Source organism: Protopterus annectens, chromosome 1.part1 (assembly GCF_019279795.1).
Source record: "Protopterus annectens isolate FY-2018-M chromosome 1.part1, PAN1.0, whole genome shotgun sequence".
NCBI classification, from domain to species: domain Eukaryota; kingdom Metazoa; phylum Chordata; order Ceratodontiformes; family Protopteridae; genus Protopterus; species Protopterus annectens.
Genome location: NC_056726.1, coordinates 1,406,868,725 through 1,406,885,987, shown reverse-complemented (window position 1 = coordinate 1,406,885,987; position 17,263 = coordinate 1,406,868,725). Strand labels below are relative to the sequence as shown.

The 17,263-nt window shown below is 45.3% G+C and overlaps 1 protein-coding gene across 1 annotated transcript in view; it reads right to left on the bottom strand.

Moving 5' to 3' along the window:
• ROCK2 (Rho associated coiled-coil containing protein kinase 2) overlaps positions 1–17,263 on the bottom strand; it is a gene marked incomplete in the record, with an annotated part of 2,656,097 nt that overhangs the window by 591,305 nt on the left and 2,047,529 nt on the right. Inside the window, 1 exon segment of the mRNA XM_044082273.1 lies at positions 908–978. Coding sequence (XP_043938208.1) covers positions 908–978 — 71 coding nt within the window.

Below are 17,263 nucleotides of genomic sequence, written 5' to 3'. Positions count from 1 at the left end.
AACAGGGGTGGCACATGGTTGCAGAAGTCAGTGCAGTTACCTCATAGTGCCTGTTTTGTTTTTTTGCTTGGATACTTTCTGTGCAGAATATGCATATGTGAGCCCTGTGTCCAAGTAGATTTTCGGTGGGTGCTCCAGTTTCCTTCCATATCTCAAAAACATGGTGCAAGTGAACTGATGAATCTCCAAACTAACCACAAATGTGCATGTAGTGAGTTTTTGTGTGCGTATACATCCTGCAGTGGACTGGCTTCCCATGCAGGATTAGTTATATGCCTTATTCCTGCTGGCTTCCCATACAAAATTAGTTCTATGCATTACACTCACTGGTTTCCCATGCAGAATTAGTTCTATGCCTTATTCCCTGAGTGCAAAGACAGGTACCAGCTCCCCCAACAACCTTCAACAGGATACAAACAGGCTAACTGAGAATGATAAATGAATGAATGGCTTTTAAAATAAAACAGCAATGCTAATTTAGGCAGCAAGAAAAATACAAAACACTAGCTACCAGAAAAGAAGGGAAAACAACTGAAGACAGACTAAACTTTCCAGGTTGCAGATAACTGGTGAGAAGCAGTTATGACCCTTCCCTTTATAGATACTTCATCAATATGGGTCTCCACTGAAAAATGGCTTTGTTCCAAGTCAGACTTTCCTGGTTAACAAATGTTAAAATAAATAAATACAAAATATGACAGGAATGCTGAATATGACTTTTCTGAACCCAGTTGCTAAGGACTACTCTACAAGACTGGAAAACTTGTAAGGTTAGTAAACGATGTTGGCAGAGTTCTTCAGAGAGCATCTCATGTTACACAACACACATGCAAAAAATCAGCTTAGCTTCCTGTATTTTTCTCTGCTTACAATGTAATTAAACCACATGGAGAACACCTTCTTTTACCTTTCTAACCCATCCAAACTTCTTAGTGTTGTTCCGCAGTGGCACAGAAAGCCACCCTTCTAGTCTTGATTCTGCAACATACAAGAAAAAGAGAAAATGTTCATAGCTATTAATGAAAATAGCAGATGCAGTAAGTAAAGGTCAGTCACTTTCCACAACAAACACCTTCAGCCACACAGTGTACCATATTGGGACTACCAGTTAATAGTATGCAATCCTAGTTAAACACAGCATTACTGAGCATATGCAATTTATTAATCATGCAAAAAATCCACTTAAATGGAACAAAGATTAACGCATCAAGGTCTGCAAGCATGTCTGTTACTAGAACATAACTCATGACACTTACATGCTTATGTTTTCTTTTTTAGTTTTTATAAACATGCATAACATGGACACACAAGCAGACACTAAATTCTGACCGTCTTCTCTGCTTCCATAACACCGCTTATGCAAAGTTTCTGTTCCCAACGAATTGCTAACCATACCAGTCCTCTGAACATGGACACAGGATACATGTGTGTATTTAAGGACACGTGTGTATTTATGCACGTGTATACTGTACACCTATGTGAGGGTACTCACAATAACCACATAAGTTCACATAGGATCACTGCTTGAGTATACTCAGTATGAAAATCAACCTCAGGAAGATGACTGCCATCCAGCTATACTTCAACAGCTGTGTAAACATCCTGCATCCAAGCATCATACTACCTTCTACACATAGGACATCAAACTCATCTGAAAATGAAAGAGAAGCCTATGCCATCTTTTGTTCTTTTTGACCTTAAGACCCACCAATAAATATGCTTACACATCTTTTTCTGGCTTGAAGGAAGGCGAGCCTCATAATCCAAAAACAAGGAAAAAAAAGAAGTTATGTACTCACCATAACGTTCCATCCGAGTAGGTAACTTCATTTGTCTGCTACCTGTGGGTATCGGATCCGACTTGGATCCGAGCTGCCAGCTTTCCAAGCTAGAGATCAGAGCTCCAAGCTCCTTCCCCTTACCCATAATACCCTGCTACCTCCTTCCAATCCTCAGATCGCGTTTGCTCACCTATATAAACTCACAACCACAAAACAACAACCTGAAGAATCATAACCTAAGGATTAACAAAGGACCTGATAAACCATCCTAGGGTCCAGGTAATCAAAGAACCAGGTTAGGGGGAAGGAGGGAGGGTCGGTTGCTGACAAATAAAGTTACCTACTCAGATGGAACGTTATGGTGAGTACATCTTTATCTGAATTAGTTAACTTCATTTGGTCATCAACCTGTGGGACAGAGTCCCCAGCTACCAAAAAACTTGGGAGGTCCTCAAGGAAGGATATTCCGAAGCACTGCAGAGCCAAAAGCCGCCCTTTCCTATGGACACTAAATCCAATTTATAGTGAGAGACAAAGGTATGAGAGGATGCCCATGTAGCCGCAGAGCAAATGTCATCCAAGGGAACTCTAGACCAGAATGCAGCAGATGCAGCCATAGAGCGAGTAGAATGAGCATGAACCCCTACAGGTTCTGGTAGGCCAGATAGTTTTGTATGTGAGCAGAATGCAATTAGAAATCCATCTGGCCAGAGTCACCTTTGAAACTGGCTTACCCAAGAAGGGTTTTGCAAAGGAAACAAAGAGCTCATCAGACTTTCGGAAGGCAGCTGTTCTGTGTAAATAAAAGCATAACTGTCTATGAACATTAACAAATGAAGTTTGTACTCCCCTTTGTTTTGATAGTTAGGGAAAAAAACTGGGAGATTAATGGACTGATTGATGTTCGCCTCGGAGGCCACTTTGGGTAGGAAAGATGGGTTAGTCCTGAGAGAGACCCTGTCCTTATGGAATACGAGGTAAGGGGGCTTAACATAGAGGGCCTGAAGCTCCGACACCCTTTTAGCTGCGGTAATAGCTACCAAAAAGGCAGTTGTCCAGAACAAGAATTTCAAATCAACAGAAGCTGCAGGTTCAAAAGGTGGTCCAGTCAGAGCCTGAAGGACCAAAGTTAGATCCCATGGAGGGATGGAGCTCCTAATAGGAGGTCTCAAGAGAAACATACCTTTCAGAAAGGTCTTACAAATCTTGGTGGAAACAAGGGGATTGAGATTGTCTCCAATGTGAACATGGGAGATGGCAGCCATTTGAACTTTTACAGTAGAAGAAATGGCCCCTTGCTGAAAAATATGAGAGAGAAAATCGAGCACTGCTGGAATGGGAGCAGTGAAAGGGTCCAAATTCCTATGAGACGCCCAAATGGAAAACCGCTTCCATTTACTATTGTAAACCTTCCTGGTAGAAGGCTTATGCGCCACTACCAGGATAGATCTAACTGCAGACGAGATACTGGGAGTCCTAGCAACTAATGGAACTGGACCAACCAAGCTGAGAGCTTGAGATTGACCAGATTCGGAGGTGTCAATCCCGAAGGATGAGATATCAGATCCGGGATGGGATCCAAGATCCAGAGGAGAGCTATAAGATGAGACCGTAGGCACAGGAACCAGGCTTGCCGAGGCTAGAGTGGGGCTATGAGGATAATCTTGTTCCCCAACTGACAAGCTTTCTGTAAGAATTTTATCAAATGAAGAGGAGGATAAGCATAAAGAAGACCGGGTGGCCAAGCATCGACTAGAGCATCTCTGGGGTTTCCCCCGGAGGGGGGATTAGAGCAAAAAACTCGCTGCACTTCGCATTGGAAGGCGACGCGAAGAGATCGCAGCAAGGCTGACCCCACTTGCGGAAAATCTGTTTCGCTACTAAAGCATTCAGAGATCATTCGTATGGCGAGAGGATACTTCGACTCAGTTTGTCCGCTAGGATGTTGGACCGACCAGGAATGTGCGTTGCTAACAGAAAACGATTGGTGGATATCGCCCAATCCCAAACTCTCATGGCCTCTATGCAAAGAGGGTAAGACCTGGTTCCCCCCTGTTTGCTTATGTACCAGACCACTGACATGTTGTCTGACTGAATTGCAATAGTCCCTGGAGGGAGAAAGGCATGAAGGGCTTGCAACGCTAGAAGCACCGCCCTCAGCTCCAGAACTTTACATGCAGAACGGTCTCTGAGTCCATGTACCTTGGACAGTTCTGCCTGCGTAATGCCCCCACCCAAGGCGGGAAGCGTCCGTGGTCACCGTGGCTTGGGGTTGCGGCATAACAAACAGTCGTCCTTCCCGAAGCTCTTGAGATTGGAGCCACCACATGAGGGAATTTCTGCAAACTCTGCTGATAGGAATCGGTAAGTCCAACGGGTGGTGAAGGATGGACCACTGAACCTGCAAAGTCCACCGGAGAACCCTCATGTGCAAGTGAGCTAAGGGCGCAAGATTGATTGCTGCTGCCATGGACCCTAAAGCTCTCAGGACTAACTCTGCTGACGGGGAAGGTGACTGAAGAAGGGCTAAAATGTGTAAGGTCAAACTGCAAAGTCTGTCTGATGTCAAGAAGGCCTTGGTCTGAAGCGTGTCTATTCTGGCCCCTATGAACGGCAAGACTTGAACTGGTTGAAGGGATGACTTCTTGAAGTTTATGGTGATCCCCAATTGGGATGCTAGTAGTAGGAAGCAATCCCTGGCTAAGCAGAGTAGATACCTGGTGGGGGCGGTAAAGAGCCAGTCGTCTAGGTAAGGAAAAACCTGTATTCCCTGAAGTCTCAGGTGGGCCGCTACAACTGCCATGACCTTGGTGAACACCCTGGGGGCTGTGGTGAAGCCGAAGGGTAGGATCCTGAACTGGTAATGACTGGTCCCTAGCCGAAAGCGGAGGAACTTCCTGGATCGCTTGTCCATGAGAATGTGATAGTACGCATCCTTGAGGTCTATGGAGAACATCCAGTCCATCTCTTGCAAAAGGGGCAGGATGGACTGAAGCATGACCACCCGGAATTTCTCCTTGGCAATGAAGAGGTTCATTGTTGAAAGGTCGAGGATCGGCCTCAAGTCCCCGTCTTCTTTGGCACCAAAAAGAACCTGGAGTAATTGCCTAATCCGGACTGGCCTGGGGGGACGTGCTGGATGGCTCTTTTTTCTAGCAGCTTTTTTATTTCTAAAGCTGCAGCCTCCCTCTGACTGGGTGATACATCGGGGAGGTGCCTTGACTGAGGAGGTTGGCTTATGAAAGGGATTGAGTAACCTCTGGATATTATTCGAAGCAGCCAGCGATCTCTTGTGATGGACTCCCATTGAGCCAGGTGCTTCGATAAATGCCCCCCGCTCCAGAGAGGAGCAGTCGGGCAACCCCTCAGGGCTGCTGCGTGGGTCGGTCAGAAAAAGGTTCCCGAGACCCAAAATTTTTCGTCCCCCCTCTGCCTCTGGGCCGGTGTCCACCTTGTTCCCCTCTGCCTCTGAAGGACGAAGGGTCCGCAGCATAACAGGACTGTTGAGACTTCTGAAACCACATCTTCTTTTGTCCTCTCTGGTTCCTGGAAAAGGACCTCTGAGGAGCCAAGAAGCGGATTCCGATGGCAGACAGCATCTTCCCGTCTTTCTCACTCTGAACCAATGTGTCGCAGACGGTCTTCCCGAATAGGGTAGAACTGAAGGGTGCATTCGCGAAGGACGCCTTGAACGGTTCCGAAAAGTCACAAAGCCGGAGCCAGGAGTGATGCCTTAAGGCGATGCCAGACCCGATGGCTCTAGTGGCCCCTTCCGTGGCATGTGAAAGTAGCCGCATAGACGTGTTTGAAACAGATTTTAGAGTGGCCATGCAAGCTGAGAAAGTCCGTTTGTCCTCTGCCGACATGGACTCAGGGGGAGACTCATTCATTCACCAGATCCCGCTGAAGTCTAATCACATGGGCCAAATAATTCAGTGCCCTTATGGAAAAGGTAGCTGAAGCAAACATCCGCTTCCTGATATGATCCATCGTCCGAGACTCTTATCAGGGGGATGGACCGAGGAACTATCCTGGGCAAGTTCCTTCTTGGTGGCTGCCGCCACCACCATGGCATCTACTGGGGAACCCTTATTCCAAGCCGTCCTATCCGCAGGGGGGCTAAGAATCCTATCTGGCCCCTGGGGATTGGCTCTACAGTGTCCGGTTCCTTCCAAGCCCTGGTAGTGATGAGGTCAACCAGGAGATTGGCCGGAGGGGACACACAAGAGGTAGATAGGCCTATGTCGAATGCCTCCAGGAACACCGACTCGTCCGAGGAAGGTTTTTGAGCTGACCACCCTCTCCTTTTGGCGAAGCATTTCCATAATGTCAAAGGAGACGTCTTCGGGGGGGGGGGGTGACCTGGGGGAACCTTCCTCCAAACCAGTGTCCTCCGTGAGGGACTCAGGGGAATCCAAGTGCCTCCTCTTACACTTACGTTTGTGAGGGACCTCCTCTGTGGGGCTGTCCAAGGAGGGCTCACCAACAGGGTCATATTCCGCCAGTGGAACGGGCTGGGGCATCAATGTAGGCTGTCCCTGGCACTGGATGATGGAAGACAAGCCCAGCTGCAAGGGAGTGGGGGGTGGATCCCGAAGAAAGAGTAGGGGGGTCTCAAACCTCTCAAGAGAACCCTCTCCACCACGTCAAAAGCAGAGGGTGAACCAATCTCTCTGGGCTCCATGGTTAACACCCTCGGATCTGGCGCGGGGATCGGCATCAGAGCCGAAGCACTCAGACCCGAGAGGGAAGTGTGCTCTGACCAAAACGGAGCCGATGACACACTAGCCCCCTCGGATCCGACGCACGGCTCTTGGCCCCGGATTTCGGATCCAAAAAGGGATCTGACAAACTTGAAGGCATGGCCGGCGTCGAGGTAGCGATAACCATCGGCGCCGACTCCCCTGACTCCGAGACTCCTCGGATCCGAAGGCTCTGAAACCCGATAGTGGATCGGAGAAGGAGCTCTCAGGGCAAAAAGTGGGGCTGAACTCCCCCCAGAGGGGGGGGGGGCAGCAACACTCCCATCTGCAGTTGGGTTTGGAGAAAGCGATGCATCCATCCGGTCCATATCAGTGTCGGAGAGGCTACGGGTTGACCTTGAAGAGGCCGCCGAAGCTGGCCGGGAGGGCCACCGTGACGACCTTGAAGATAGTTGGGCCTTCTCCTCTGGCTCTGGGGAGAAGCGTGGAGAACGGAGCCATGGAGAGGAAGGCCCGGAAACCTTCTGGGGTGAGGAGAGCAGCTTGGCAGGCGGGCCGAGGGGGTTGAGTCTGCCTGCCGCTTGTGGCTTCTGTGCCTCTCTTTCTCTCTCTCTTTCTCCCTCTCTCTCTCTCTCTCCTCTTTCTCTTCTCTTTTTTAGAGTCCCTCTCTCCCTGGGAAGAAGTGGGAGGTTGAGTCCCAGCCAGGGGAGGAGGGACAGCAGGCTGAGCAGCTGTAGCCACCGAGAGAGAGGAGGAAGAAGCTGACTTCGTGGGTAGGAGACCCGCCAGAATCAGCTTATTCCTCCTATCCCTCAGGGCCCGGGGGTTAAAGGCTGCACAAATCTGGCAGCCCAAGGTCAAATGTCGTACCCCCAGGCAGAGGACACACTGAGTGTGACCATCCACTGGGGATAGCTTATGGCCACACTCAGTGCACTTAGAAAAGATGGCCTTTGGGGCCTCGGCCATGATATTTAAACAAAAAACACACACACGCCCACACAAACACCTAAGGGAAAGGAGGGGCTTACTAGGATTTAAACTACAAGGGAACGAGGGAGTAAATCTCAGAGATTTAAATTATAAAATTAAACTAACCACACACACTAAAAACTGAGAGAGATTTTAGGCAAAAAACACAAATCGCCTGAAATGCTAGGAGCTCGAAAACTCGTGCTTGACAAAGCCGAGGCAAATGAGATCTGGGGATTAGAAGGAGATAGCAGGGTATTATGGGTAAGGGGGAAGAGTTTGGAGCTCGGATCTCTAGCTTGGAAAGCTGCCGGCTCGGATCCAGGTTGGATCCGATACCCACAAGTTGATGACCAAATTAAGTTAACTACTTCAGATCTGATGATGCCTGTCCAAATTTAAATGCAGAGCATAACCATTCCAAAATATGCCAACCTCTATGACAACTAGTTACACCCAAAAATAAACATCTCACCAAAAGATAAAAACAGAAACTGCAGTTGTGCAAGTAAACTTACCATAACAGTAGATGTTCAAACAGGCCAATGTTGCAGTAGTCTAAGCTATCCTGCCAGGATCCTATGTCTGGACAGCTTCCAAAGCTCTAGGACACCTTTCACATTCCCAGTGGTCTTTTGGAGCTTGGAGGTGAGCTGGCATAAAAGCAGATAATTGGGCACCAAAAATCAGAGGTTTTGTGTTTCAGAAATGAGGGGGGCTATAGCCCTGCTAAAAAGGAATGTACTAGGAGAAGAAGGAAAGACAGGAACCCTGACTTTGGCAAAAACACAGGGATGGGAGGATGTCTGTATTACAACAGTGACCTATTTGAACATCTACTGTTATGATAAATTTACATACACAACTGTACTATGCTCACAGGACTGCTGCAGTGGCCTCTGCGATATAATGCAAATATCAAAGCTTAGAAAGGGAGGAAGATAAAGGATCAGAGTTTAGGAGCCCCTGGGGAATAGTTCTAGCAAATCCTGTCCTAGTGCCTGGTAAAAGTATGAATAGAAGACCAAGTTGCTGCCTCTAGAATATTTTTAGAGCCAATCCCTTTCCAAAAGGAAACAGAAGCAGCTACTGTCCTGATAAAACAGGCTCCAACTTTTACCTGGTATTGCCTTGCAATGACATGTATAACAAAAATGAATGGCATGTGATAAAGTACAGTTTTGTACCTACCATAAATGTAGATGTTCGAGTGCTAATACAGCTGCAGTAATCACAGATGGGTTTTCAGCCGTCAGGCGGTCCCTCGGTCGGCCGAATTCCAAAGTCTTGGTCCGGCGTCGGTTGTCATCGCTTACTCTTCTGACGTCAGTAAGGCCAGAGTATATAAGACACAGCCGACGCCATGTTCTTCAGTCTTTCTTGCCCCAGATGTCAGGTGCCCCCAAAAGGAAGGCAATACATAAATAAGGCTTATCTACATATGCAGGAAATGCAATGTAATGCAAAATCAGTGTAAGCAAGCAAATAAAACATAGCAGGATAACCCAGTCAGGTGGTATGAAGAGGTTGTTAGGCCCCATGCCTTTACCAAGTGGGGAAGGAGGGAGGAAACCTGTACTGCAGCTGTATTAGCACTCGAACATCTACATTTATGGTAGGTACAAAACTGTACTATGTTCATCGTGCATACAGCTGCAGTAATCACAGATGGGTAGAGTCCCAAAGCTATGCATAGGGTGTAGGTACTATGAGGAACTGGGTTGAGCCAGAATGCCCTGCAAAACAGCAGTGGCAAAGCCTGCTCTTGTTCTGGAATATAAGGGTAGGTGGTAGTGTTTTGTGAAGGTATGTACAGAACTCCAAGTGGCTGCCTCCAAAATATCCTTAGTAGGAATGCCTCTGAGGAAGGCTGTAGAGGTGGCTGTGGCCCTGGTGGAGTGAGATCTGATACCAGTAGGGACAGATTTCCCATGATAGGAATAACAAAACCGTATGCAGTGGCCAATCCACTTGGAAATGGTCTGTTTGGTAACTGGTTTCCCTTGAGCCCCTATGGCATAGGACACAAAAAGTTGTTCTGATTTCCTGAAGGACTTTGTTCTGTCCAAATAATAACGTAGCTGCCTATGGATGTCTAAAGTGTGAAGCAGCCTCTCCCCTTTGTTTTGAGGGTTAGGATAAAAGGTAGGTAGGTGTTGATTTAAGGCTACCCTGGATACCACTTTGGGCATAAAAGATGGGTTGGTACGAAGGGAAACCCTGTCCTGATGGAAGATGAGGAAGGGCTGCACCGCCATGAGGGCCTGTAGTTCAGAAACCCTACGAGCTGAAGTGATGGCCAGAAGGAAAGCTGTTTTCCAGGACAAATATTGCAGATCTGTTGAGGCAGCAGGTTCAAAGGGAGGCAATGTTAATTTTTCTAGTATGTAATTAAGGTCCCAGGCTGGTATTGGTTGCTTCCTTGGAGGTCTTATATTCTTAGCCCCTCTGAGGAACTGTCGTAAGAGTGGGTGAGAGAATAAAGGAGGATCCGTGTTGAATTCTGCAGAAATGGCTGAGGCATGTATTTTTATGGAAGAAAATGAAAGTCCACTGTTCAGCAGTTCAGCTAGGTACTGTAAAACCTGAGGCAAGTTCAATTTTCTAGGGTCCTGGCCTCTTTTCTCATTCCAACAGCAAAACCGCTTCCATTTTGCGGAGTATGCTTTTCTAGTAGACGGTCTTCTGGCCTCCAAAATGACATCCTGCACCTCCTTGGAGAGTAGGGACTGTTGTGGTGTCAAGGAATTTTCCATGCAGCGAGGTTGAGTGTTTTCAGCTGACTGTGAAGAGTTTTGTAGCTGTTCTGAGTCAGTAGGAGAGGCATTAGAGGCAGGGACCAGGGAGGAGTATGTGTTAGGCTTCTCAGGAGTGGATACCAGTGTTGCCTTGGCCAATCTGGAGCAATCAGTATCATCCTCGGTTTGTCTGTTCTTGCTTTCAAAAGCACCTTGGGCAGAAGGGGCAGAGGTGGGAATGCATAAACTGTCCATGCTGTCCAACTGAATGAAAGGCGTCCACTTTCCAGGCCTTTGGATGAAAGGTCCTTGAACAAAACTTTTTCAGTTGATGGTTCCTGTGGGAGGCAAAAAGATCTATGTCTGGCCTCCCCCACGCTTGGATTATCCCTGTAAACACCTGAGGATGTAACTTCCATTCATGTGGATCTGTCATATTTCTGCTTAGAGTGTCTGCCAGTGTGTTTTCCAGTCCTGGCAAGTACTGTGCTTGAAGTTCGATTTGTCTTTCCAGAGCCAAGTTCCAAAGAGTCATGGCTAGTCTGCACAAGGGGTATGAATGTGTTCCTCCTTGTTTGTTTATGTACCACATTACTGTGGTGTTGTCTGTTCTTATCAGTAATTGTCCTGGATGCAGGAAGTCCTTGAAAGCTGTAATTGCATTTATTACTGCTAGCATTTCTTTTTGATTCATGTGAAGGTGCTTTTCCTTTTGGGACCATCTGCCCTGAATGCACCTGTCCTTCATGCGCCCCAGGCGTAATCTGAGGCGTCTGTGGTTATGACTTGTTTTGCTTGAGGCTTGCAGAATGGAAGGCCTGTGTTTACTTGACATGCTTGGGCCCACCATAGAAATTCCTTTTGCAAACATGGAATTATTGGTATAATTGCTTCCAAACTGTGACTGTGTTGAGACCATAGATTTTTTAGTTACCATTGAAGTTTCCTCATATGCAGCTTTGCACATGGGATTAGAAGAATGCAAGATGCCATGAATCCCAGAGCCTGCAGGATTTTCCTTGCAGTAAGCCTGGTACTTTTTGCTAGTGTTTTGAAGTACTGAGATAGTTGCCCTTGTTTTTCTGGCGTAAGATATGCCATCTGGGTGTTTGTGTCCAAGTTGGCACCCAGGAAGGTTATTTTCTGAGATGGTGTTGGTCTTGATTTCTCCTTGTTGATGGTATATCCCAGAGAAAGCAGTAACCGTGTCACATATGCCAGATGTTCCAATAGTATGCGCGTTTGCTGTCCGCTTGGATCAGGCAGTCGTCCAGATAAGGGTAAATTTGTATCCCTTGAAGTATGCAGTAGGCAATCACTGATGCCAGGCACTTTGTGAATACTCTGGGCGCAGTAGATAAGCCAAAGGGCAATGCAGAGAATTGATAGTGGATTGAACCTGCAAGAAATCTGAGGTATCTTCTGCAGCTTTGTCTGATTGGGACATGCAGGTATGCCTCCTTGAGGTCCAATGTTACCAGCCAAAACTCCTTGCCCAGCATGGGAAGAAGTTGCTGTAATGTGAGCATCTTGAATTTTGGCACGAGTAGGAATGTGTTTAGGATGGATAAGTCCAAAATGGGTCTCCAGTCGGTTCCTTTTCTTGGTACCAGAAAAAGTCTTGAATAAAAACCTTGACCTTGTTGGTGTGTAGGTACCTTTTGTATAGCTCTCATGTTTAGGAGCTTTGAAATTTGCAGTTGTGCCTCTGCCCTTTGATTTTGTGGCAGGTTTGGCATGCCTCTCATTTTGGAAGAGTGTGAAATTGAAATTTGTAGCCTCTGTTTATAATGTCCAGTATCCATTTGTCTGTTGTGACAATATGCCAATTGCTTGCAAATAATGCTAGTTTCCCTCCCAAAGGTGCTGTCAGCTGAGACTTGCTTGGCATGGAAATGAGGGAGTCATTGGGTTTGCTTCCTGTATTGTTGTGCACTGTCTTCACCACCTCTTGGTGCTGGAGATTGCCATTGTCTGCCTCTATATGATCCTTGTGATTGCCCTCTGCCCCTTGTCCGTCTGTATCTACCTCTTTGGGGCTTGTCAGTGGCTGGAAAGGACCAGTTTTTTGAAGGCCAATTTCTGCTAAAACGTGGTGGTTGGACCTGTAAGAAAGCCTTGACAGTTTGCATAGATTTGGCTTTTTCTTCCATTTTCCGTAGTATGTCCTCAGCATTAGTACCAAATAGTACATCCTTTTGTAAAGGAGCATCAAGAAGTTTAGCTTTCACATGATCAGGTAAATTTTGTTCCCTAAGCCAGGCATGTCTGCGAATGACTGATCCTGTAGCAGCCGCTCTACTGGAAGCCTCTAGGGCATCATAACCACATTGTAAGGTGTGTTTACCCACTTGCTCCGCACTATGCATCATATCCTGTAACTCTTTTAAATCTGGTTGTTCAGGTTGAGACATTTTGTTCCTTAATTGTGATAACAGGTACTGTTGATATTTAATCATATGAAACTGACAGTTTAAGGCCCTCATGGCTAGGGTGGCGAGGTATATACCTTTTACCCCACCTTTCTAGAGATCTGGATTCCCTTTCTGCAGGAGTGGATTCTTGGCAGTGGAGGCCTTTAATCCCTTGGGGCCTTGTGAAATGGTTTCAGGGTCAGCATTATGGCCTTTGTAGAGAAATTGGTGAGAGCTGGGTACTCTGTAATACCTATCAGGTTTTACTGGTGCAGGAGGCAGAGAATCAGGGTTAAGGCAAGCCTCGAATAGACATCATCCAGTACATCCAAAACAGGGGTATAGCCAGAGGTCTGTGCTGAGGTAACCAAAGAAATTCCTAAGTCTTTTCTTGGAATCTGAAAAGTCTTGGCCTTCCCAATGGAAGTGTTCCCTCAAAGTGTGTAAGTTTTCCCCAAAGTAAAAATCCTCAGGAGGAGATACAGAAGGAATGGACTGTTCTGCATCCGAATCCTCAAAAGGGGAGTAAGAGTGTTCCTCTGCATCAGAATGCTCTGATAAAATGGATCCCTGATCAGAAGAGGGAGATTCTTCCTCCACTCTGGGTCTCTTGTCAGGAGGGGGCTGAGAACCTCTGATAAGAGTAATTAAATCCTCAGCCATTTTAAGCATCTGTTTCTTAGGCATGGGTCCAGGAGATGGGCCCTGTGCAACAGGCCTCGTGGAATGCCTGGCTGCGTTGGATTTAGTAAAAGCCTTTATTGAAAAAGAAGATGAGGGCCTAAATACACCATGGGTGGAGGTGGACCTGTCCACATTAGTAGGCTCGACATTAGCAGGGGCTTCGGTTGTAGTCTGGGAAAGGACTGAGAACCCAGCGGTCTCGGGTACAGAGAACACCGCCAAAGGAGTGTCGTCGGTAGTCAGGGACTGCAAAGGCGTCTCGCTGAGAATCGGACCACGTGTAGCCTGTTTTGGCGTGGTGTCGGCGGGGACCGCGGGTCTCGCGTGTCGGTCCTTTTCCTTGCGTTTTTTGGACAAAACGGTAGTCTGTCCGACGACATCTTATAATCAAAAGCTTTACCAAAGTAGTGTTGGGCGAACTCCGCCCGACGCTTGATAGTGCGTTTATTGAAGGTAGCGCAAAAGCGACAGCCCGAGACGTCGTGGTCTGGGCCCAAACAAGGTATGCAACGGGAACGGAAATCCTTATGCGGTATTTGCTTCCCACAAGAAATACAATTATTAACTTTTTCTGACATCGGTCTGAGGCAAGAAAAGTTTCCCCAACGGGGTACTTGGCTTTAAAGAAGACTTCGGTTCCAATTTTTTCGTAATTCAGGAGCTGGCCGACTGGCACTTGCGAACTGCTTCTGCTTCGGGCACCGCGCGGCAAAAAAGACTGAAGAACATGGCGTCGGCTGTGTCTTATATACTCTGGCCTTACTGACGTCAGAAGAGTAAGCGACAACAACCGACGCCGGACCAAGACTTTGGAATTCGGCCGACCGCCTGACGGCTGAAAACCCATCTGTGATTACTGCAGCTGTATGCACGATGAACATCACTTTAGAACTCTATTTTAATACAGAACATAACTTTGCCTTACCTTAATAAAAACAAACAATTAGAATTTCTGAAATTCTTTGTCTTGTTAATATAGCATCCGAATTGACTGTGAACATTTGGCATTTACAGGTTCATAGGCTTATACTAGGCTTACAACCACTGGATCTTTTTAAGTCTAGCCATGCATCCCAAATGTATCTGAAAAGTTAAAGAACCTTAAGCTTATTTTAAGAGGCACATGTAGGCTATGACTTGGGTGGTCAAGCATTTACATGCTGTCTCTGTCCAATGGGGAAACAAAGGTACCAGACCAGGGGTGAATTTCTGATTCCCCATCCTCTGGTCCAAGTTATGTTTAAATTTTGAAGTCTACTTCACATGGATGGGAAACCTGTTCCATAGAAGTGGAAGTCTCTAAGACACATAACTGTCCCTCCAACATGTCCTATCTGAATATCTGATATAAATCTGAAATAGATTTATGTGTCAATGAAGCACTTGCTGAAAGAGAGAGCAAAGGTTGTCCTTGTTTCTCAGAGGGAATAGGAAACCAAGAGACAAAGGACAGACAACAAAATGACATGAGACTGCATTTTCCTATTACCTTTACCAGCGATATAAATGTGTTCTGTGATGTTTTTAAAAAGAATTGGAATATTCTAACTGCATCCAAGGACTTGGAAACAATGATAGACTCAGTACCACACTTTTCCTTCATTAACAAAAAGTCTTTAAAAAGGCAGTTATGTTATAAATCACACAATATGATACATGAGGTTACATCACAGAGGAAAGGTACCTACCCCTGTAGAAAATGTACAGCATGCAGATACGTTTTTTCTTGCACTACCTTTTTTCATCCAGTCAATAAATTCAGAACAGATGTCAGCAAATATGTATGCAGATTGTAGAACTAATAATATAGTATACTTCAGTAGTTAAGGAAGGCTTAAGAGGAGGTGACAAAAAACAGAACGGAAGAATCTGAACAAAAGTGGACAATAAAATTGAATGCTGATAAGCACCCAGGTATAAATGATGCAGTATCACTTAAACCTTTCCTAAAGGCTCGGCATCTGAAACATTAAACAGATGCTGATGCCCTTACATGAAATTATTTAAATATATCCATGCTTTATTATGCAGTATGTTGCCCTTGCCCTAGGTCTATATTCCTCCCAATTGAATTCAAGCGTATATTAAATAATTTAATTTTTGTCTGTCAAGATGGTCAAGACTTTGCTAGGAAGTTTTATTATAACAATATGAATATACATGCACTTTATAGGCATGCTTTATTAATTTTTCATAAATATGTATTTATCTTTATATTTTTTATACATATATATTTGTATATATATTTTTATATTCTTATATATATTATTATATAATCTGTGTTGTTTTTTAAGATAGAACCTGATACAATGTAATGCCAATGGCTAATAAGAAGTGTTGGTTTTTAAAAATTTTTTACTGAAAGGAATATTTATGTAAATTACTTACACCTTTAAGTAGGTAATTGTGACTAATTAACTGCAATGTGCTAATAGGTAAAGCTTTAAAATGCTTGGTTAGATAGTTTGACATTGTAATACATTCTGAAGAAGCGATCTGGGTAGATCACGAAAGCGCTTACTTCTTTTTGTTTAATAAACGGTAAATCTGTCATGGAACTCTGCAACTTCTTTATTCTACAATTTTGGTACTCTGTGTCGTTGTCAGAGTGAACTCAGTACGAGGTCCATTTTCTTTGCATTTTCTGTATGAATGTTGGAATAAGGGAAAAACAAAGTCGTATGGGATAGTTCTAGATCACAGCATACTAAAACATTGAGGAATAAGAAGTAACTGCGCTTGCTGTAGGTCTTGGATGTAAACAGGTTAAAGCAACCTCTTAGTGACAAAAAATTGTACATGCTGCTCTTGGCCTGAGAGACCAATCCTGAGGCATCAGTAACAAGTGACTGTGTGTGCTTACTACAGAACTGATTAATGCTGCAATATGATTGGCAATCAAAGTGCCCTGATGGCAAGTCCATTCCCACCCCTTTAGCACTAACTGACAAGATAAATAGGGGCGAGTTTCTCCTGCCTTTTTATATACCAGACAACTGCCACTCTGGGAGTCCTGAAAGGATTGCAGTGTGAGAAGGACTGTCCTCCCCTTATGGACGCTAACCTTTGGTTGTGTCCATATATAGTGGAGTGTCTTCACAATGATCCCTAACAACCACAGCAGTGGCACTCATGGTGATAGCCACTACAAAAGAGAAGACTTAGAATGGATTGTCCTGAGTTAGTTTTTGAATGTGAAGTTGCACCCTGAAATCTAAAATGCAAGGTCTAGAAATCTTGAAATGCAGTGTCACAGAATCTAGCAAAAATGAACTCTGAATGTCCTTTACAGAATGCTAATGTTCATCTTGATGCAGAGGACCATGTATACAGTGGTTGACATTAGACCCAAAGCACCTAAATATGGTGGTAGTATTGTGACTGCATGAGACTGAATAAACTGAAATAGCAAGTTTTGTAACGGAGGGAACCTGTCCATCAGAAAATGGGCTCTGGAGTGCTGAGGGTGCATTCTATATAGGACAGCTTTTGAGAGATCCCCAAATGGGACTGCAGTACCGATCAAAGTTTGAAAATAACTCAGAGGAGAATACTGAGCAGAAATAAGCCTTTCCCATATTGGAAATGCTAGAAGTCAGGTGTCTGGCTGAGAAAACACTTCCACCCATTTCACCCCCTGCTTTGCTGCAAATACAGACATACATATGACGAGCACTTGATTGCCTAAACAGCATTCTTAGTCTTATTTCTGACAGACAGGGAAAGATGGATTGCACTGTCATCATCATCACAGCCATTTTCACATTTTTCTGCATGTGATTGGGGTGTGGTGTTCACCTTTGCCATTTCTTCTGACAGTGCCAATCTCCTTCCTCCTTCAGCAGTTATGCTTATCACAGGTCATCTTTCATACAAGTTATCCATCACTTAATTAGATGTGTTTGTTTATTATTGCTTTCTTCCTGTCTCCTCCACATCATCTTTACAAGATTGTTTTTTGCTTTCCTGCA